The 23,981-nt window shown below is 39.3% G+C and overlaps 1 protein-coding gene across 4 annotated transcripts in view; it reads left to right on the top strand.

Moving 5' to 3' along the window:
• Znf385b (zinc finger protein 385B) overlaps positions 1–23,981 on the top strand; it is a 391,103-nt gene that overhangs the window by 173,652 nt on the left and 193,470 nt on the right. The window contains exon 1 of one of the 4 annotated variants that reach the window (XM_036186185.1): positions 18,799–18,818. The exons of the other annotated variants lie outside the window; for them this stretch is intronic. Coding sequence (XP_036042078.1) covers positions 18,809–18,818 — 10 coding nt within the window. The 5' untranslated portion in view covers positions 18,799–18,808. Of the gene's footprint in view, positions 1–18,798; positions 18,819–23,981 lie in introns of those variants that run through there. 4 annotated transcript variants of the gene reach the window in all.

The raw sequence follows: 23,981 nt of genomic DNA, 5'->3' as shown, positions 1-23,981 counted from the left end.
TGAGAAAGAGGAGGGACTGTAAGAGCGTGAATTGTTGAGACCAAGATTGGAAAAAGCACAAGGACAAATAGCCAAATGAATGGAAGCACATGAATTATGAACCAAAGGCTGTGGAGCCCCCAGCTGGAGCAGGCCCTCTGGATAAGTGAGACAATTGAATAGCTTGAACTGTTTGGGAGGCATCCAAGCTGTGGGACAGGGACCTGTCCTTAGTGCATGAGCTGGCTGTTTGGAACCTTGGGCTTACACAGGGACACTTTGCTTAGCCTGGGTGAAGGGAGGAGGGGACTGGACCTGCCTGTACTGAATCCACCAGGTTTAAATGAATCCCCAGAGGAGTCTTGGCCCTGGAGGAGATGGGAATGGAGGGAAGGGGATGGGAGGAAGGTAGGGTGGGGGCGGGAGGGTGGAGGACAGGGGAACCCTTGGCTGATGTGTAAAATTAAAACACAAATATAATAATAATAATAAAGAATAACTATTTCATATTATAACTAAACCAACTATTGCTCATAACTTTTGATAAATCTAATAATCCTTAGAAGGGGCCTGAAACAAAGGCATTTTGTTGCTACAGCCAAGAACATGGCACAGTTGTTCCACGGCAGTTCTACATTGATTTGATGAATACATTTATCTAATCTGTCTCCTTCACTGCTCTATAAACTCCGTGAAAGCAGGAACTGTGACCAGTTCAGCTCATCAGTTATCTATGGAACTATTGTACCCGACACATTGCCGATGTTCATTTGAATATTGTTGAATAAAAAATAAGTTCTTAAGAGGAATGGAATAATCTCCTTCACTTACAGCATTGCAAGCCTCCAGCTTTAAGAAATTTATTAATAAGACTATATAATAGAGTTTATCACCATGAAAGGTGGCATGTGCCTGTAATCCTAGCACTTGAGAGGGCTTTGAGGCAGGAGGATCAAGAGTTCAAGGTTATCCGTAGCTACATCACTACCAGCTCTGGTTACATGAAGTCCTGTTACAAAAGCAAAAGTATATAAATGTATTCTATATAGACTTTGTTATGTTTTGCAATGACTATATATTTTACTTTGCTACTGTATTCAAGTGAAGTAGCATGGTTATCAAGTCCAAGGAACTTCCCTAATAAGGATGTTTTAACATCATTATTAGAAAATAATGTGTTCACATGGAACTAGCACTTCATTGTGTCTAGGTGGAGATTCACATTAATTCTTGGCACTGGTGTTTATACTGCAATCTGGGTTAATCTTATTCTGAGTGTGTTAGAGTGAATATTCTGCTCTCTTTTAAGGATCTAAAGAAGAAAAAAAGACTACTGAAGGCAGGCTAGACCTCACATGTTGATTTTTTTTTTTTTTTTGGTTTGGGGCATCTTTAACCAGGCAGGTAGTAATGACCTAATTCTTGAACCAAATACGGATAAGGCTCACCTACTGGCTACTCTGGATTCTGGGGGAGGGGACATTGTCTTTGTTGTAAATCCAAGGATGGGCCCTCTAGGTCCCTGCAGATGGTTACAGATGTAAGATTACACAGATACCTCTGGCTAAACTCAGTGGGTCATAAAACCAAACCAAAAGACAAAGGACTTGTAGGGAGGAGGCAGATGAAAGGCTGGGAAGGAGAGCAAAGAAAATGGGGGTGTTGGTGAGAAGAACCAGAATGCATCCACATGTATCAAATGGCCACAAAGCAATTTTAATTAATACAAAAAACCAGAAGGTGAGCTCAGTACAAGCAGCATTGTTCTCTTGACTGAGGAAGCCACGTGAGCAGCTGCTTTAAACTCCAGCTGCCTGGACTTGCCTGCCGTGATAGGCTGCCAGATAAACTCCCCTTTCCTTAAAAATAAGTCATATGAATTTACATGAAGTAAATTATATTTCAGTAAACCTAAATATTCAAAACCGTGTTTTCTTATGATTTTAGGTTGTTACTTCTATCCATGCTCTTGAAGATTTCTGTGGCCTTGTGTGTGGTAGAGGATGCACCCCTGTTCAACACATTACATCAGAATTAAGAGTGAAAGGACTGTTTATACAATGATTTGGCAAAGTTCATCTTGATAAAAGTTAGCATTTGTCCCCACTGGAGAGCTGGTGGTTCAGCCTTTCCTACCATACCATCACCATTATCCCTTTTAAAAATATTTTGGAGGCTAGGAATGTTGCTCAGTGGTAGAGCCCTTGCCTAACATTGGCAGGGCCATGGGTCTACAGCTAGCACTGCATTCTTAAATAGATACAGATAGAGATTAGGTATATAGAGATAGATAGTGGTACAGATATGTACCAGAATTTGATTTTTTTTAGGAGGGCCTGAAATCATGTAGAAAGCCTGAATTATATAAGAGAGACTTCTGGTATCTAAATTATATTAGTACTACAATACATAATAAATGAGTTTGGCAGTGTTTGTTGGCAAGATAAAACAAGTAGTAATACATTTGTTTCAGAAAAGTGAGAATCTGCCTTAGCTCTGAAGAAGCAGTATTCTTGTGTTTGCCGATTCCCAGTGAACTGGAACCTTTCACTTAAGAAGTTCAAATACATTGCTTCAGTGTGAAAGTTGGTTCCTTCATTCCCCATCAGTTTGCCAAAGTTGAGAGTTACTATAAGGTAGAGAAGGTAGTAAGCATGCTTTGACTCTATACTTCTTGTGAGGCCAGTGATGAAGAGCCAGTGATCTGGGCTTGGTGAGGTCACTGATGAAGAGGCAGGGATCCAGGATTGGTGAGGTTACTGAGGAAGATCTAGTGATCTTGACTTGGTGGTCTTGTCTTTCTGTGATTCAGAATCATCGGGGGGATTCTGAAAACACAAATGCACCTCAGCTTATAATTTGGTCACATCTCAGTAGATCTTCAGGGAGTAAAAAATATCCATAGCTGAAAATACATGGCCTGCACCTTACTACTGCACACCCTAGCTAAGCAACTCAGTCCATGTAGGTTACTGCTGTCTTCCCTCACGATGCGTGGCTGAGACATGTAGCTCCCACTGCTGCCAAGAATGGTTAAGTGTGCGTCATACTGCCTATCACTGTGTTTGAAAAGTGGTTCAAGTCCAGTTTCCATCGCTTTTGCACAAATCATGAAGTTAAAGAGCTGTAAAGCAAGATTTACCAGTTCACTGATGACATGCCCCACCGAGACCCACAGAATCGAAATCTTTGTACCAATTTTCTGAACAGTTTCTATTCCTCAACTTCCTAGCTATATGACCTTGGGTTAGGCACTTAGTCTCTGTGCTTTATTTTTTCTTATGTGCAACATAACAATAGGAATAGTTATAATAGTAACAGCAATCATCCTTACAAGTAAAGCATTTAAGGCGGGATACATCACTCCAGCATTCATTTTACTTTGTGATTTGTGGTCATTGCCATGATTTTTAACATAGAGCTATTCGCAGACTTGAAGACTGAACATTTGTCTTGATTTTCCTACACTTTACTTCTGTTTGCTAACTTTTAATTTGTATTGATATTTTGTCATTTTCAATGTCTAAAAAGGACTTATTTTGCCTTTAGTTGGAAAACTGGAGCTACAATAAGGTGCTTTTAGGTGGTTGAAAGCCATTGCTGAGCCATGCTGACTGTAAGGTTGTACTAGATCCCAGGGATGAAAGTGTTTGCCTTGGCTGAAACCGATGTTTCCCTCACACTACAAAGAATTAAACTCTTTTTATTTCCCCTTTGGCCTAAGAGATGTGATCAGGAAACTGTAGATTCTCCTCTGAACAGTAGCAAAGCATATGCAGAAAGAAAGAAAGTGGAGGGTTTACTACAAACCCATGTGTGTCTGCAGCACGATAACAAGTGGACCAAACCAAACATGTGTGTATGTTTACACAAAACAAACATGTGTGTATGTTTACACAAACCAAACGTGTGTGTATATTTACACGCACAGCTGAAGCAAAGGGATATGCATATTCTTCACCTTTTCAGCTTGAAGAGCATGGCGACTAGATGGAAATAAGGTAGGACCCCTCCTAAATACTGTGTTAGGAACAAAATTCAGTGGGTGATCTAATCGGAAAGCATTTTGATGAGGGAAAAATCTAGGGACTGCGATTTCCTTGTCTTTCTGTTTTACAGTGACTTTGATATAAAAGAGAGAAGACTCAAGGCCAATATATAAGCATGAGAAACTGTTTTGAGGTTGAAAATTGGAGAAGCTTATTCAGTACCACAGTCTTTTGTGAACCTGATGTGAGCTTATATTTTTGCAAGTGTAGAAATTAACTGATCAATACCACTGTGTCGTTGATATTAGTGATGAAATAACTAGTCCCTCATTGCCTGTGGGTAGCATGGTTCTTCAGAGGCTGAAGTAAGCTTGCTTGTGACTGACTCCTGCTTTCTCTTGAGGTTAAAAACTAAGTGTAAATATATATGAGGCAGTTTCTCTTGATCACAATTTGTGTGGTTATAAAGAGTAGAATTGGGCTAACTTAAGGAAGAGATGTGGGCATACAGCACTGGTTCTTAGGAAATCCATAACCAATCATTACAGGCTGGGACTTGTAGAAGCCAGTGTCAGAACCTAGAAGACCACTGGGAACCTTCTTTTTCAGATGTCCTTATCTCCCGTGATCTCTTGCCTTTCACTTCTTCTGTGCTCTGTTCTTTCCTCTCTGGTGATCTGTCTTTCTTTGCTCTAAACTTTGGCTTGAACTTGGACCCCAGTATACCTGGCTACACACTCTACACAATACCACTACTCTAGTGTTTCAAATCTTCCCAATCCCTAATGGATTGATTGGCATTAAGCCACTGATCACACATCTCCAGTGACTGACTTCTCCTAAATCAGTTATTTACACCTGGTTCAGTCAGTCATGCCTGGAATTGGATGGAGTCATCTGGTATAGAGAGGGGGTCACATTAGACAGAAAGGTCCAGGAATCCATAAGCTCAGCAAATATGCCTTATATTCAGCCTTCATTTCAAATGAAGAGATGTAAGGTTTCTCCAGCTGCACATTTGAGCACTGTATAATTTGTGCAGAATACTGATGAGTGATCAGAACAGCACATTAAAAGTCTTCTGATTTAGTGCTCCAGTCAGTGCTTCAAGCTCTTTCTGTATTGTACAGATATTTCCTCTCTAAATCGTTCAGGTAAACGAAAATATGATGGATCCCGAATGCTAATGCCAGACTGAGCTCAGTAAGAAACAGGAAATTAATATCTTCGAATTTCAGAATCTTTTTCTTTTGAGGGCAGAGGGGTACAGAAGTGAAGCATCTTTCCAATTAAATTATGTCACCTTATCCCTAAAATGTTCATCATTACAGAAAACATAATAACATCTTTTGTTATGTAAGTTATTCATTGAAAGACATATAAAGACCTGAAAGTTTGCTTTATTTTTTGAGAGTGAGTAAGACAGTCTTAAAGAAAAGAAACTAGGGAAAACTTGAAAAAAAATCTAGGAAAAATGGAAGCAGTAACCAAATCCACAGAAACTTTTAATCATCCAGTGGAGATGGTTCATAATTTGTTCAAATCAGCCATTTTGTTGAGAGAATTGTGAGCCATTGAAACTGTGATCACAGTAAGCTGTGTGTCAGTGAGTGCCACAGAGAAGGCCCTGCCAGACTTCAGCACGAGGTGCTTGCTTGATGAGAAATTCTAAGATTTGGAGAAAGAATATTCTCAGGGATCTTTTTCTCTGACCCAGTTAAGCAGCAGTAAACAAGATAGTTTGCCTCTCAAGTGTCTCCATTTCTTCATTTATAGCATGAGATTGTTTGGAGTCTATACTTTAGCTATCAAGATTCCATGATTGGCTTTAATTTTTCAAGATATATATTAAGTGTTTTCCTTAAAACTGATTTATCTGCTTGAGAGCAGATTAAGTTCCTCCCTGGCAGAAAATTCTCTATCTTCTGTATACTATAAATTGCTCTATGCTCTAAAACTTGTTATGACCTAAATTTGCCATTGTCTTCAACTTCTATATGTGAAAAAAAAAAAGATATGGCCTGTAACACGAATTCCTAAATGGTCTTATAATTAAAAACCTGGAGCCTGATATTGGGGTGAATGCTGAAAGGTCAGAGAGACAAAGAAACAAGCCACCTCTCACCTCTAGGACTCATCAGCCTGAAAAGTCTCTAATTCCTGTCTCCTCGTGTCTTATATACCTTTCTCCGCCCTGGATCACTTCCTGCGATTAAAGGCAGGTGTGCTTCCCAAGCAAAAGTATGAGATCCCAAGTGCTGAGATTAAAGGTGTGTGCCACCACTGTCTGCCTCCATTTCCTTCCTAGACTGAGTCAGTCTCATGTAGTCCAGGGTGTCCTTGAACTCACAGAGATCCAGATCAATCTCTGCCTCATTAGTGCTAGGATTAAAGGTGTGTGCCACCACTCTATGTCCTCCATGTTTACTCCAGTGACTGGCTCTGTCCTTTGATCTTCAGGCAAAGTTTATTAGGGTACACAGTATATCACCACAATGACAGATACACTTTATAGCAAATTTACCTGCTCAAAATCAGAGGAGGAAAAAGCCATAGACATCCATCTCAAACAGTATGTCTCAACAGTTGTGAGTGTGGTGAACTCAACTCTTATAATTCTTTGTAATATAGTCGTTTGTGTTAAACTTACTTGCTTTTTTTCATTACACTTACTTTTTATCTGTGTGTTTGAATGTGTGTTTGCCTTGGTATGGGTGTGGAGGTCAGATGACAATTTACAAGCCCTTTAACCATGTGAATCCCCAGGACTGAACTCAAGTAGTCAGGCTTGGTGGAAAGAGTTTTTACTGGCTGGATCATCTTTAGAAGACCTGCATGGTTTTGATGCTGGGTGTCCTAGTTAGGGTTACTATTGCTGTGATTTTTAAAAAATGATGGAAACAACTTGGGGAGGAAAGGATTTATTTAGTTTACACTTCCACATCACTTTTCATCATTGAAGGGTAATCAGAACAGGAACTCAAACAGGACAGGAACCTGGAGGCAGGAGCTGATGCAGAGACCATGGAGGGTGCTTAATTACACCTTATGGCTTGCTCAGCCTGTTTTCTTACAGAAGGCAGGACCACCAGCCTAGTGATGGCACCACCCACAATGGTCTGGGCCCTCCCCCATCAATCACTAGCTAAGAAAAGCTCTACAGCTGGATCTTATGGGGGCTTTTTCTTAATTGAGGTTCTTTCCTCTCAAATAACTCTAGTGTGTGTCAAGTTGACATAAAACATCAAATAACTCTAGCGTGTGTCAAGTTGACATAAAACAAACCAGCGCACTGGGAATTAAACATGGAGCCTGGAGAAGGCTTGGCAAGTGCTCTATTACTGAGCAACAGCTCCAGCAGCAGTATTATATGTTGTTTTTAGTCATATATTGAAGGCCCTTTTTTGACTACCTCTTTAAAGGAAACAAAGCCCATTGATGCCTTCTAAAAATTAGACTTAGTTTACACATAATTTTGTATATTTACAGGATAAAGATTGACACTTTCTAGGTTTCATAATTAAATTACTTTTATATGGATAAAGTTAGAAAATGATGAAGAATATTTACATGCTTGCACATTAGAGTATATTCATTCTAAGGTAATTATTTCTTGCCATAAATAAGCTCTTTCTGGTTTTGCATAACCAAAAACAATAGTTCATGTTACCCAAGGTAAAGTAAAGTAGTTTAGAAAATGACTGTCTAAATTTTTTTAATTGGGGCTAGAGGAATGGTTTAGCATTGCCCGCTTTTCTGGAAGACCCAGTTTCAATTCTTAGCATACACTTGTCCATAACTCTAATCCCAGGAAATCCAACACCCTCTTGTGGCTTCTTTATGCATACCAGGCACACACATGCTCCACAGACACTCATGCAGACAAAACACCCACACATGTAAAGATAAATTTTTAAAATTATACCTATGTGTGTACCTGCATGCACAAGTGCATACACCACTACAAACACATACATACACACACACATACACATGGAATTTTAAATAAACATAGAAATATATGGCTTTGGTTTTGTACGTACTATTTTAATGTTAAATTATTTCCATTTTCAATCAGCACCATTTACAGAGAAGCAGTATTAACATTTTTTATCAGATGTGATACAGCAGAAATAATTTAAAATGTCAAGCATATATGTATACTACATATTTAACATGTGGTTATTACTCTCTATAGTTCTGATTAGTACTTTCAGATAAGTTTTAAATATAGCTCCCATTTAAGATCAAATTATTTCTGTTTTGTTCACAAAAATAATAATACTAAGCACCCTTCCTTGTATTAAGCTTGAGCCAGGCAACCTAGTATGAGGAGTAGGGTCCCAAAAGCCAGCCAAAGAGTCAGAGACAGCCCCTGGTCCCACTGTTAGGAGTCCCACAAGAAGACCAAGCTACACAAGTGTCACATATCTGCAGAGGGCCTAGGTCAGTCTCATTTGGTTTCTTTTAAGGTATAAGTAGATTTAAAATACCATAAGCCTGCAATTTAGAGTGTCAAATTATAACATATATCAACTGTAGGTGTCTATGATGTAGACAATATTTGGTCTGATATGAAGGACATTCAGAACAAAGGAACATTCTTTTTTCTTTTGAGAAGAGGAGAATACTCAATAAAAATAATATCAGAGAAGCAAAGAAAAGGCTGGTCCTCCAGATAAAAGGGCCCTTCACTGAAGGCAGCTAGGTCTCACTTCATTGACACTTACAAGCATTATCCCTATTATTAGGAAGAATGTAATGCCATCCCATTCTTGCACATTAAAATTATTATGTGCATATGAAAACATTTTTGAAACTGTGGACACTGCATGGCAACTAAGCCATTTTGGAATAAATTCATATATTATGTCACAGCAGGCATAAATTATTTATATCTTAACTGTTCATTATACCAGAAAAATTTCACTAAATATACTAGGAATGTTGAAATGCTGTCATAAAAATATGGTTGTAGCACTTTATTGTCATTCTGAATTACATTTGATAAGAAGAAGCTAGCTGCTTTACTTATTTGGATAGTAGCACATTCTGGACCATATTATTAAAAATACACTTACAGAAATTAACCTTTTCATAATTTCCCTAGAGGAGACATTATTTAGTTTATGTCATTGACCATGTACAGAAAAAAAGCTTATATTCAGCTACAATGATGCTGATCTACTCAGGGTCTCTTAGTGACATCAGGCAATTGGAGATAGGATTATAGCCACAATAGCTGGATATCCATCATTTCCTGTTGACATGAATCAGGCTTCATACTTTCATGGGTCTTGAAGAGTCCATTGGCTGGATTTACCAACGTTTTCAGTTATTCAACAATAAGAGAACCAAACATCAGGGAAGCTGAAGGTCAGCATCTCCATAAAACTAGAGAATAGGAGTCTCTCAGCATCACTGATAGGAACCATGAAAACATAGCTTAACGTGGAAGCCAGCGCCTGAGTGCAGCAACACCTGCTCATCCTGAAAAGAACCCTCCCCAAATAATTCTGTTACAAAGAAGGCCATTTGGCACCTGTTGACCCAGCATAACTTGGCAGTTTCTGATACCTAATTGTGGCTCCTGCTAGAATCTGTAACATAGCAAACTAAGAGGGTATAGCTAAGTTCATATTCAGTATTAAAACATGAGGCAGACACACAAATATGTCAACATCATAATCCCTGCAATGACTTCTGCCCATGGAGTGACATTTCAACATGTAATGATTAGACATGGGTAATTGGTTTATTGGTACCTTAACACTCCTTCCCACATTGTGTCTGTCTGTCTGTCTTTGTATGTCTCTGACACTCTTTTTTGTTCTCTCTCTCTCTCTCTCTCTCTCTCTCTCTCTCTCTCTCTCTCTCTCGCTCTGTGTGTGTGTGAGCGCTTAAAGATACCCTCTCTGTTAACTGTTCTCAAATATACAATTAAAATTTGTGATCCATAGTTATCCTACTGTTGTGTATCAGTAGAAGTTATTTCTTTTATCCATCTGTGTCCCTATATTCTCTGTCTTGGTGATTTTTTTAAAAATGAAATTATTTTTCTTGACTTACAATAAATCTAAAAATCTAAAAGTTCCTCTGGGTTTCATCTCTGAAAATTAAATGCACCTTAATATGTTTTTTGAATATCATCTCAGTTGAAAATTGTTCAACAAACCCCAAATTTTGTGGTCTCCCGCATCTAATTCCAACTGTATTTTATAGGCAAACGAGGACAAGCACATCCTCCCAGGAGGTAATCATGCTCATGGGATAAGCAAGCATAGGGCATTTTGCTGCCCTAGGCTGACTCTACCAGAGACAAAAGGTTTGCATATAAATAAATAAGGTAGATAGATGTGCATGCACTAAGAAGGTAGTTTAAAAGAACAGAAGGAAAAACATGGTAGCCCTTCTCATTTGACGCTAAGGAAATGCCTGATAAAACTAACTGAGCATCTTGCATAAGCCTACACTTCATTGTTTAAATGCTTCCCTGTGTGGAAGCAGAACTAGTGTTCTGTCAGGTTATGATGTAGGAATTCTTTTGAAGTGTCCACTTGTGCAGAGATCTGATGGAGCTGTACTGTGTCAACTGTGTGGAATGATGGGGTAGAAACCTGATGATATTGATAGAGAATAAACAGTTTAATGAGAGGCAGGGTATAAAACAGGAGCCACATCTCCCAGCATATGAATTACTGCCTTTGTATAAGTTAAATGCTTGGGTATAAATGGCAATGTTATCATAGTAGTTAAAAAGATTTAATGCCTTTTGGTGACGATGGAGGAGGGGCATGTATAACATCCAATCCCAGAACTGAGTTTCTGCCATCCTTTCTGAGGTTTCACACAGCTCATCTATATGGATGCAGAGATGCACATACTACAGGTGAAGAGATTAAGTCACCCAGGAGTTGTGGGGATTGATGACTGAATCTCACTATAAATATTCTATTACCATTACCCTCAATCCCTTTTATCTTGTTTATTTCTCACCACTTACTATACATTAGCGTGGTGACAGTGATTGATCGAAGCCTCCTACAGTCCTCAGTGCTCATGCTTACCCAGATCTAAGCCTTGCTCCAGTTACATCAGAGGCTCATTAGGGCTCCAGAGAAATGGAGACCTTAGGTCAACATTGACTACTGTAGGCTTTTACAGTGAGCGTATGTAAATCAGCTCCTTCTGGATCCAGACCATTATTAATGTGTAGATTTTCATTTAAATACCAGACCTTTCTTACTACATTTTTATGAGTTTTATTTATAGGCTAATGTCAAAATGTGGGAAAGGTAACACACAAAAAAGGGTAAAGAACAATAAAATCTTGTATAAACCTGCCAAAGATTTTGGAACATTTTCTACAAACATCTTTCTGTGTCTATGTGCACACACTTACATAGTCAAACATTCACACTGATACATCTTAGGCATGTTTTGTATACTTGTTGTCTGTTGTATTTCAATTCTACATTCTTTTCCCTATTTGTTAAGCCATGCACACTTTTGTCATCAAGTATGGTTTATAATATTTGCTGATGATGACATACTTCATCCTCTGCTGTTTGCCAAGTGCTCAGGATTGTATGTAGTGTAGTGAACAGCTTCATATTAAAACTTTCTTTCCTCTTTAGTCTTTATCCTTTATTAGTATAGTCTAGATTCTCACAAACACAGCTCATCAACTCTCTAAATATTTCCTCTCTTCACTTAGTTGCAAACCTATTTAATAGAAATTATATTTCATCTGCAAAGAGCTGTACTTACTACTTACAGAAAGTGGGAAAGCTGATTAGGTGGCAATTTTTCTTCAGTTAAGCTTAATTTCACGAGAAATAATGGTAGTTAGTGCAGCTAGGTGGTCTGAGGTAAAAGTTAAGCACTAAGCATTAAGAATGGGAGCTACTGAGCAATTTTACATATATTTTGGACACTCAATATGGAGAGTCTTGAATTCATGGGTAAAATATGCTAGAACCTAATACTTAGCATACTAGAAGTATCTTAGTGTTTTTGTTGTTATGACCAAATCCCTGACAACTTAAGGAAGGAATGATTTATTTAGGTTCCCAGTTTGAGGGTATGCAGTCTATTAGGAAGGAGGGCATTGAGGGCAGGGTGGTGAGGCCGATGGACATACCCCATCTGCAATCAGGAAAGAGCCAGGGATGAGTATTAGTGATCACCTCATTGTCTTCATCTTTTTCTGTCTGTTCTGAGTCCCTATGGGATGGCGCTGCCACACTTGCAGTGGGACTTTGCACCGTAGTTAGTTATTTCTGGAAACACTGTCATAGACACACCCTGGGGTGTATTTTCACAGTGATTCTGAGTCCAGTCTAGTTGACAATCAGCATAAGGTAATATAATTCATTCTCAGAGACGATCATTCTCTACTGAAAGGGGTTGAGAAAGTAAAGGCAAGGGTCTCCCCAAAAGTAAGAACAAAACAGACAGGAAGAGACTGCTTGCTTAGAAAATATTTCCTTTCATTTTATTTTATATTCCATTACCAGTTTCAAAATAAGAAATATTCTAAATTTTATGGATGAAAAAAATTCAAAATATTGTCTCAAGTGTGTTGTGTCAATTCGTAGGTCATTATGTGGCGGGAGCTTAGAGTGAGCACGAGGTTTGAAGATTTATGTCTTGTTCAGTTAGTCCTGGGTAGCTCAGCCTTGCCAAAGCCATCTGTCTGATGGCTGCCATGACACTGGATCAAAGACCTCCAGGAGGGTTTGTGAGGCAGAGCTGGTTCTTGGTCAGTGACTGTTTGTCCAGTTCTATTTTTGTTTGTTTATTACTCATTGCTTTTATATTTTAAGCATTTGTTTATTTATCTATTATTTGTTTGTTTGTTTAGTGTGTGTGTGTGTGTGTGTATGTGTGTGTGTGTGTGTGTGTGTGTGTACAAGAGCACCACAGCACATGTGCAGAGGCTAGATGACAGCTTTGTGGAGTCATTTCTCTTCGTTCATACTTACATGGGTTCTGTCAGACCTGCACAGCAAGCAAGTCCACCCACTGAGCCATTTTTCTGACTCCTAGTTCTTATTTTTAAATGATAAAGACAAATTATTTCAATAGATGGTTTTTTCAAACGTTTTCAAATTCATAACCTAAAACTGTACCTGAGAGATGATTAGTAATGTACCCTGGAAAAAATGTGGAAAGTTAAAATTCTGAAGTTAAGAAACTCTCCCATCCCCAGGACAGTCTTCTCTTTTCATGAATAGTTAACTGGGGGCACAAGGCACTGGGGAAATGGTGAGATGGTCTCACCAGGCAAGAGCATTTTGCTCATAAGCATGAGGACCTGGTTTCAAATCCTAGACCCATGTTAAAAGCTGAGCATGGCAGTGAGTGCCTGTAAGCCCAGCACTGAGGGGAAGGAGGTGTAGATACATACAGAGACCTGAAGCTCACTGGCCATTCAGTATAGCTGAAATTGTGAGCATTGGGTTCAGTAATCAGCTGACATAAAGGAATAAGGCAAAGCATGCTAGATCAGGACATCTGATGTCCACTCTCTTGGCCTTCACATAGGAGCATTCCCCCACAGAGAGAATAAGAAAGAGAGGGAGACCCACAAGTTGACCAAGCTTCACAACTGTAACATATATGTAGAGGGCCTAGGTTGATCCCATGCTGACTCCTTGGTTGTTGGTTCAGACTCTTTGAGGTCCTATGAGTCCAGGTTAGTTTTTTCTGTGGGTTTTCTTGTAATGTCCTTGACCCCCTGGCTCCTACAATCTCTCCTCCCTCTCTTCAGCTGGATTCCCTGAGCTTTCCCCAATGTCTGGTTGTGGGTCTCTACATCTGTTTCCATCAATTATTGGGTGAAACCTTTTTGATGACAGTTGGGGTATTCACCAATCTATGAGTATAGCAGAATATCATTAGTCATCATTACATTGACTTTTTTTTCTGCAGTCATGTTTGGTTTTATCCTAGGTCTCTGGGCCATCTAACTTCTGGGTCCTGGCACTCCAGGCAGTGTCAGGAGTGGACATACTCTCGTATGGATCTGAGGCTGGACCAGTCATTGTTTGGACACTCCCACAGTCTCTGAGCCACCTTTACCCTCCCCTTGCCACATCCCATAGACAGGATAGTGGGATGAGGGGCTACTGGGTTGCTTTGCCCAGCTTAATACAAAGGGGAGGAGCTTGGTTCTACTACACCTGATATGCCATGTTTGGTTGATACCCATGAGAGGCCTGCCCCTTTCTGAACAGAAACAGAGGAAGATTGGAGGGCTAGGGGAAGTAGGAGGAGAGAATGGGAGGTAAGGAAAGAGGGTAATTGCAGTCGGGCTGTGAAATAAATAAATAAAATTTAATTAATAAAAAAAAGAAAAGTAGTAATAGTAGTAGGGGTGGTAAATGGTTAATTGATCAAAATAATTTCAACAACTTAAATTTATGGTTTCAAATGTTATCATACTCATTTGTTTGGGCCTCAGCAGCCATCATCATAGAAGCTCTTGAGAGGTGGGTGATCCGTTTAAGGCTAATTCGCTCACTAACACTAAAGATGGAATTAAAATACCTTCTTTCTCTCCGGTCTTGGAGCTATCATGTAAGGAGAAAGGGGGGGAAGTTACAATAATAGATTATTTAAAGTTAATGGAAGGGAAAGCCTCCTGTCAATATTGCACTCCTAAATGATTTTTAATATAAAAAGACAGAAATTGAAAATAAATGAGCCACGAATACAACTTGAAAACTGGGAAAAGCACATCAAAATTAAATTAAAAGTAGGACACAAACATCAATAAAGATAAAGGCAAATATTGCTAGAATAGAAGACAGAGAGAAAGAGATACAAAGTTGAATCTCTTCTTTTTCATATAAGAGCAATTTACTTAAATCAATTACTCATGCCCAGCATGATGAAGGAGGAAATAAAGCACAAAATGGAGACAACCATGTCCTACCTAACCTTTCAAACTGCTAGTTAGGCTTAGTGAGTGGTCATCCAGTCCTTCCTATGAAATTACTGTATATTTAATATCAAGTACCTTGAAAAATATTTTAACAGAGAACCACAGATGCAGTGGCTCAAACACTAGAAATGTAATCCTTGATACTAGGAGTCTGGAGGGAGGACCATGACATAGGATCTTAAACAGTATTCTTTGGATCTCCACAGCTACTGGTCCACAGTTCATGAGTTCCCACTAGCTTGGTTTGGTTGTCTCTGTGGGCTTCCCCATCATGATCCTGATGCCCTTTGCTCATAGAATCCCTCTTCTCTCTCTTCAACCGGACTCCTGGAGCTTGGCCCAATGCTTGGCTGTGGATCTCTGCATCTGCTTCCATCCATTACCAGATGCAGGCTCTATGATGACAATCAATGTAGTCACCAATCTAATTATCAGGGGAGGGGCTTGGACCTGCCACAACTAAATGTACCAGGCTCTGCTGACTCCCCATGGGAGGTCTTGCCTTAGAGGAGGTGGGAATGGGGCTTGGGTTGGGAAGGAAGGCTGGGGGTGGGAGGAGGGAGGGGGTGTGGTTGGTATGTAAAAGGAATAGAAAATCCCTTAAGAAAAAAAGAAAAAAGAACAATAAAAATATTCTTTGGATCTCTGCATCAGATCAGCAGCTCACAGTACTGAACTTTGTTAAAAGGGGTGGCAGTCGCTTCTGCCTGTAGTTACAGTGCTGAGCCTGTAAGGAACAAAAAACCTTATACATGCCGCAGCTGCCCTCACTCTGGTTATCTCTCTTCTGTGCTTTAATACAGTTGATTGTTATTTTGCAAGACAATCCAAAATTGCTGTCAGTCCTCTACTAATGCACATCTGCTTTGCTGGTAACAAGCACAAACCCACACCTGGTCACATGTCACTCTCATAGGTGGTAGCTGTTACTTTTAAAGTCAAATCATACTACAGCTTTTTTTGTTGTTGTTGTTTATCACTTTAAAAAATACTTTAAAATGGCACTTAAACTCAACATATTATGTAACTCAAAAATATCTCTCACGTGAAGGTGATGCGTGCTGCCCCATGGAATTAGAATGGTTGTGCATCAGTTCTGATCAGAACTGCAGAAAATGTGAGGAAGGATCTAGGACTCTACATAATACTAGTTCTTGATACAAACTGTCCTTATCTCAATATTAGTGTTACCCGAATAGCCAAAGCCATGGTCCTAAAAGTTCTAGGACAAATGGTACCAACATTATCCTGGTCTGTAGTCAGGTTCTCCAATTAGACAACAAGACAGCACACGCACACTTGGGTAGATACAAGGGAATATATTATAGGAATTGGTCTAGGTGGTGAGGAGACTGGCAAGACCCCTTACAAGCCCACTGTAAGCTGGAAAATCAGAGGAGCCAACAGCATGGCTTAGTCTGTAGTAAAAGAGAAGTTGATATGGTTCAGCCTCCAAGACCAAGTTCTGAGAAACTTGAGTGCAAGTCCCAGAGTTTAGAAGCCAGAAAACCTGGAGCTCTTTCGTCTAGGGGCAGAAAAAAAAGAGGTTCCAGCTCCAAGAGAGAAAGGCCATTTGTCTTCCTCTGCCTTTCATTCGATCCAAGCCTCCAGCCAACTGAATGAGTCCTACCCATACCGGGGGCAGATCTTGCCCACTCAGTCCACCAATTCACATAAATTCTTCTCTGAAACACTCAAATGCATGCCCAGAAGTAATGCTTTGATACTATACTAAGAACTTTGCCAAGTTGGCACCCAAAATTAACCATCACACATGGGGACTTTTTTTTTTTTTTTTTGCTTGCAAATTCTCAAACCCCACTGAAGATAGACTCAATTAGAAGCAAACCTGGGATAGAGCCCAGAAATGTTTTTTTCAAAAGACCTTCAAGGTATTCCCATTCACTTACAGAAGAACCACCAGGTTGAAATGAATTAGTAGTCATAAGCAAGTCCCCTCCCCCAACATTAGCACAGAAATTGTTGTTCCTATGAACACATACCTGTCAACCTCTAGTTGGTATCTGGTTTAACCATTCTAGAATTATATGTCACTACTCAAAGAGTCATATTCAAGTTTTCATTTGGCACACATCTTACATTTTATAACAGCATGCAGCAAGTCTTGACCACTTTAGCTATCTCTGCCTGTCTGTTTGCTCCAGATGATCCTATCACCATGACATCATCCTTCGTTGACATCTAAGTTTCTTTCCTTTTTAGACCTTTTTTCAGACTTTACCTCATTTTTCAATTTTAACTTTGATTTTATCAAAATAAAAATAGCTAGAGATTATGTATCCTAAATGGAAGTGAATGTGCTGCGTGGAATATTAGAGAAATAACTGATTTTTTTCCTGACATTTAGGGAAAAAAAAAAAAACAAAGAAAATAGAAACAGGAATAGTTATTTGAAGGCTTCATCATGTGGGCTGCAAGAAGGCAGTACTTAACTACTGTCTTCTGCCATTCTAATGGACAAATGGTGGTATCTGCTGGGAAAGAATGGGATAATGTGCTGTTAGGTGTTTGTCAATTCAACACAAACTAGAGTCACCTAGGCAGAAGAAACCTCAACTGAAGAACTGCCTTGATCAGATTGGCTTGTGAGCATTCTATGTGACATTTTCTTGGCTAATGATTGATGTGGGAGGCCCATTCCACCGTAGGTAGTGCCATCCCTGAAAAGGGGGACTGGGGTGTATAAGAAAGCAAACTGAGCAAGCCTCAGGAGTAAGCCAGTAAACAACACTCCTCCATGGAATCTGCTTGGGTTCCTGCCTCCAGGTTCTTGCCCTGCTTCAGTTCCTGTCTTGGCATCTCTGGATGATGAGATGATGAAGTGTGATGTGGAAGAGGAAGCAGAATAAACACTGCCCCTACCCCCTGTGTTGATTTTGGTCATGGTGTTTGTCATAACAGCAGAAAGCATTTTATAACAGATCATTAAAAACAGCCGATAAGTATGAAATAGGTGGACAGATGTTTTTTCTCATTATGATTAAAAAATAGTGTCAAACGTTACTCATCTCATTGGCCTCATAAGGGCTCCCATGCTTTGTCTTCCTTCTTTGGGCCTAGATATGCTTCTTTGTAAATTTTAATACAAATCCAGCAGAAAATAGAAATGGAAGTTGTTGTTTTTTTTTAATATTCACTGAAATGTTCTTATTTTACATTGTAGGGTCATTCTGTTAGGAGAAACCTATTTCAGAAATAATTATCTTCATTTTAAAGTCAAACAAATAATCTGTTGTGAAACTGAAAAACTAAAATGTCATTGGTGATCCAAGCTCATAACAACACATAATAAATATTGTTTCTATTTTCTGATCCTTGGTGAATGAAAGAAATTAATATCCAATCGTTCTTTAAAATATGTAGTTTCTTTTGTGGATGAATTTCTTTATAGTATATAGTGGAATGTATTTTAAATTATAGTAAAATATTGTTGAGTAGAAAATGGGTGCTTTTTGAAAAAGCTCCATCTTTAAAACATGTCTTAAGCTTATTTGCAGGGGTTTAGAATTTTTTCTTTGTGACCTGAGTATAAAACATTACTTGGAATTTTAAAGGAAAATCACGATTGCTGCAGAATACATGCCGCGAACTCCAGAGAAGTAACCTAGTTTTCCATAATTTTTTTTGGCTCTGAAGACTGAGGAGGCACCATCCCCTGACAGTCACCGTATTGTTTCTTAGTTTGAAGCAAGGTACACTGGGAGGGAGTGGAGTCGGGCCGGTACTCCAGCAGACTGTGGGTACAAGGCAGAGTTTGTGAAGGCTTGATCTGTGCTCACTGTGGGCCGGCAGCTCCATACTCTTCAGCTCCTGATGCATTTTCTAGACAGAAGTTACAACCTGGCTGAACTGACTGTCCTCAAGGAACATGCTTCTAGGTAAGTAACAGAGCTCACAGATGGCCGGCGTGCTCTGTTCTGAAATGATGGGAGACGTCTCTGTCGGTGTGCTTGGCTTTGCTTTTATTTCTAGGCTTATAAGGTCTCAAGCAGTGCTAGACAGTGCTATAATTAGTACTATTTATCCTACCAGATCTTAGGTGATGAGATTCGATGATTGAGAACAACCTTAGAAATGTGTATCTCTAGTTGTGGTTAGTGTTTGACCTGTATTTTTTAAAATTTCTGTTAAAGGAAACATAATATCTTGAGATTTTTGTTGGTAGTTATAGAGACAATAGGGTCCTCAAGATATAAATGTGAAAATGACTTACATTTTAAAAAAATATAGTGGGCTCATTTATGTGCTTAACAAGCTCTGGTGTATCTTTGAAAAGGGGTGGATTTGCATGCCTGTATTATTAATATTTAAAGTAAATGGAATCTTAAATTGTCAGCATTTAATTAATTTCAAATAGTGGAACACTAAAAGGTAATGTGTTACCATGTATACATGTTTAGCTGTATTCAAAATTATATTCTATGTAATCTAAAAATGTTTTAAAATTTAACATCAGCATGGATCAGCCTTTGTAGAAATCTGATGAGAATTTCTGAAGAATATCTGATATAGGTTTCTCACTGCAGAAAAGGGCATAATTAAATGAGAACTTCACTGGATGCTTCATAAACATTTTAAAATACTTCATTGGTAACCGCTTCATTTACCGTCAAGTTAGTACCGTAAAACACTGGCTGAATTTTATGGCTTAGATTATTTATTTGGAAAAAAATCAACATTTTCCTAGCAGATTATATCAGTTAGTAAAGGCTCCACAAACATCGGAAATCCCTGGGAAACTTAGTGAAGACATCTGGAGTTGCTAGACTCTGCTCTTCCACATTGACAATCACATACATGACCTGACTTATTGGAGCAATTCCAGTTTCAGTAGATAGACTGTTTCTACCAGAGACGGCTGATAATACATGTAGGACACAGTTAACTATGCTTTGTTATTTGAAATATTGTCAAAATGTTTAAATATGGGGGGGTGTCAATTTTTATTGTAATTTTAAGCCTAACCCACTTGGGAAAGCACACTAAAATGAAGATAAGGATTGCTTTAGAATTGGGAGACTATACATTGCTCCTCACCACTGGGTTGGGAGTCTGTGTTAACCCTGGATCTGTGCAATGCTCCTCACCACTGGGTTATATCACCTCTATAAAATTATTTTCTTGGTTTCTGTTTTGTTGCTGTTTCACTCTGTCCTCTTGACTGTTTTCCTGTCATGTTTGAAGTGGTGTGGACACATGTAAAATAGTTTAGAAATTTTAAACACGAGCTTCTGGGAGAGCTGTTGTACTTCTCAAAAGTAGCCGCCATTTTCTTCAAAATTTCCCAAAGCCTCCGTATTTGCTTGTTTCAGGCCATCAAAGTCAGAAAATTACGGGCGATACCCACCTCAAAGACACTCATTAAGGGGGCCCTGCAGGTCAAATCCTCTCTAAAGTAACTTCTGTGAAAAATCTCAAGATATTTTCACCTCATTTCCATGGCCTGATGGTTTGCCCAGATTTCCTCTGTTTGACCTAGAGAAGCCTGCAAACTTGAGCTGGCACTCATTTCAAGGTGGCAGAGGTGCGAAGGAGGAAACCTGAGGTGACAGGAGTCAGAGTCCCTCTCCTCAACGTCTAGGGAGTGCCGGGAAAAACCATCTGTCCTCCCTGCACGCATCCGCTCCAGAGATGCAGGGATGGACATTGACATTTGCTGGAAGGATCACACAGGTGGTGCTTATGGCTTGTTACACGGAACACTCCACCATGTAAGTCAGCCACCACCAATTATTGTCTTAGGAAATTAACAACCACTGTCTTCTCCCTGGACTTCCCACACTTTCGAAGGTTACTGATGCATTTTGGGTTTGACGAAGTTCTGTGTGTCTGTTTTCCAGTGAGCCGAGTGAATAACTTGCCTGTGTGAATTTTGAGTTGACAGGAGTTAACTCTGGATTATAGTTGTGAACTGTAATTACTTCAATGGTTAAGCGTATTGACCTCTGGGAGTAAAAGGTTTTCTTTTATACTGAGTGTGAAAGAGGTGTTTGTGAATTCATTTCTGTCTCCTATTCATACCTTGGTTAAAAACCAGCCATGGTGTGGTGCAGTCTCTGGAACAGTACTTTAAGTTCACTTATTCTTGGCCACGTAACAGTTGGGAATATGCAAACAGGCCTGAAAGGAACCAAACAGTAAACGTCTTCATAGGCAGGAAACCTAATATTTACACAACAGTCAATGGGGGAGGGTCACTAAGATGGCTTATGACTAAGTTTTCTTGTTCTTGGTGGGTGGAAGCTAGCCTTCTCTCTCACAGGGCTTGCTTGTGTCAGTATGTCAAACAGCACAGACTGCAGGACAGCAGTGACCAAGACATTTTAGCATCAGTGGCTCCCTTCTTGCCCTATGCTCTGCTCCGTATGGACTGCCCTCGCGTTTTCCTATCCCTTCTCAATGTGGTTTCTCGTCTTCATGTATTCATGCTAAGACCTTGTGGTTATAGTGGTGAAGCAAGATTTTCCACATACCTGCATTTGAACATACTGAAAACTTTAAGCTGAAATCCTTAATCCCACAGTTATTAGCAACTGCCAGTAGGTGGGTTGTGAGGTTTTGAAGGAAAAGCAAGGTAGAACCTGTGGCCCCTACAGAGCCACAGGTTTCACTCTAGAGGTTGGAAAGTCTTGTTTTTCTTATGTGTAAAGCATGCATGTAAAGCATATGCATGTGGCATGTCTGTAGTATTAAAATTTCATGGGAGATGCTTAAAAATGTGTCTAAGAAGACTCCTTTGGAGGGTCATAATATAACAAAACAAAACACAGAAAAATACTGCTGTAGATGAGGGTAAGAAAGGAAGGATTCTATAAGCCTGTAGAGTATGAATTTTTCCCATGTTGCTTCTAAATGCTTTCAGTTTTGTGCTTGAAATCCACTTAGGAAATCTATTTTCAAAGCTGCACTTGTGTCTGTTAAATAAGGTCTGATTATCAGCCATTACTCCATCTTACATATAAGTGAAGAAGAGGGAAGTGTTTGAGAACAGGATGTCCTTGTGTGGGAGTCACAGACTCACCTCGTCCTTGCTCTGTGACCCTCAGCAAATCCCTTGCCCTCTTTGGGCCTCAGTTTTCTTGTATTTGAATTACCTGGGGATCATAATGTTCATATGGCATAATTCCAAGACTCATTAAGGATTTATCAAAATAATGTCTGTAAAACATTCTGCATGTTACCCAGCAAATGGTGAATGCATTCCAGTTAGTAACAGGAATGTTGTTTCATATCAGTTATAGGTTTTTAAAGTTCCATAAAATTGAAAATTGGACCTGGAAGTTAAAAGTATTAATATCCATAAAGGACAGAGATTTCTGCAAAGTGTTAAAACTCCCCACAATGAAAGACATATTTCTAATATTGTCAAGCCCAGTAACACCTTTCTATTGACATAAACCAAAAGCAAAATCAAACCTGATTAAACTTCTAACATCTCTAGATATGGCGTAATCTCTGTGAAATGTCTTATGATTCTGGTTCTGGTTCTTATAGTTCATTGGGATCTTTTCTTTACACTACATCATGTTTCCTATAACATAGCTGTATTTCTTCTTGTGCCATGAAAATTGATACTACTTTCTCGTCAAACCTTTTGTGGGTTTGGCCTAGAATTAGCATTACCTCAGTCTGCAGAGACAGTCTTTGTCTTTAGGTATTCTGGCATGCATTAAATCCCAGGATTAAAAAGTTAATTGAAAGGACATAGTGTGTATTTAAACCAGGAGAATTCTCATAAAGTAGGTGAATTTTAGTTTTGATGCAACCCCGTGAAACAGTTCATTTTCTTAAAATGAGGGTCCACAAATTCTCCCCTCCTCTTCCTCTCTCGCCTCCTTGTTTTTCCAGGTGTTTATTCTATTTTTGTGATGTCCACCTGCCAATATTGCTTCCTGGTTAGTTTGCTTTCCTTTGCTTGGTAAAATTAATACTGTCACTTCCACTGATGAATATCCAACAAGAAAGGAAGGTGAATTAATTATAAGCATTGTGATGTGACAGATAGGATAACCCCTCTGGATGGACTAATGTATCCTCCCATGCCTAATGGTAATCTAATTTGTTGGTAATTTATCTCCTCAACCATGTTTTGACTTTACTATGAGAGAAGTCATTTAATGATAAACAGCCATGGAGAAATGTTTTGTGTACAGTGTGGTTCTGTAAAGTTTGCCTCAGTAGGAGAAAAACGGCCATTTGGGAATCAAAATGAAGAGAATGTTGTGTGGAGGCAACACATTTATCCAGCAGAAACAGCCCACAAAGTAGTAGAATGTAAAACAGCATCAGTGAAATATCACTCAAGACATTCCAGCTTTCCAGGGAGCTGAGAGATCAGTTTCCCTGGGTAGACACAGCCTTGAATTTCAAAATCATGTGAGAAACCAGGGGCTCCGTTTATAATAAAATATATTGGCACAGGTTCTGTCTCCATGTTGTTTAAATATTATACTTTAAGAGTATTGGGGGGGGGCATTTTTTACTTTAAGAAGCCATTAGACTGAAAAGTTGGGTAAAGTAACCATAGCTAGGAAACAATAGCTAGAAAGTTTAAGTACACAGTAGATACCCTCTATTGCATGCATAATGGTCTCAAGTCTACCCACGGCCATCCCTGTGAAGGAATCTGAGAGACTTAAACATTGTAGAAGACGACGATTTTTAGAACTGATGTTTAGACTTGAAATGGATCTCCCTTGACCACTGACTAGTGAAATAATTTCCCCAAACCTAGATAGCCTAAAGCGTTTTCCTCAATTATTTAGAATAACTCTCACATCTGAAACTTGGAAACGTAGCATCATGAAGCATTGATACCATGTCCTTTGTGCATTTAAGACAGGTAAGTGACTTAATCAAGATGTCTCACCCAGGAGAGCTGGAATCAGAAGGCAATTTTCTTTCCATCTTTTGCCCTGCTGCCTTTTGTTTCGGGTTGGGTGGCTGGGGACACTGAGCTGGTGGCAGGCTCTAATCCTTCTGTGGTGCAAGGTTGTGTAATCCCCAGAGTGCTAGCCCTCGGTTATGTCTGCACTTCTTTT

Source organism: Onychomys torridus, chromosome 4 (genome assembly GCF_903995425.1).
Source record: "Onychomys torridus chromosome 4, mOncTor1.1, whole genome shotgun sequence".
NCBI lineage: Eukaryota > Metazoa > Chordata > Mammalia > Rodentia > Cricetidae > Onychomys > Onychomys torridus.
Note: the sequence above shows the minus strand (reverse complement) of the source record. Positions and strands in the feature narration are given on the sequence as shown.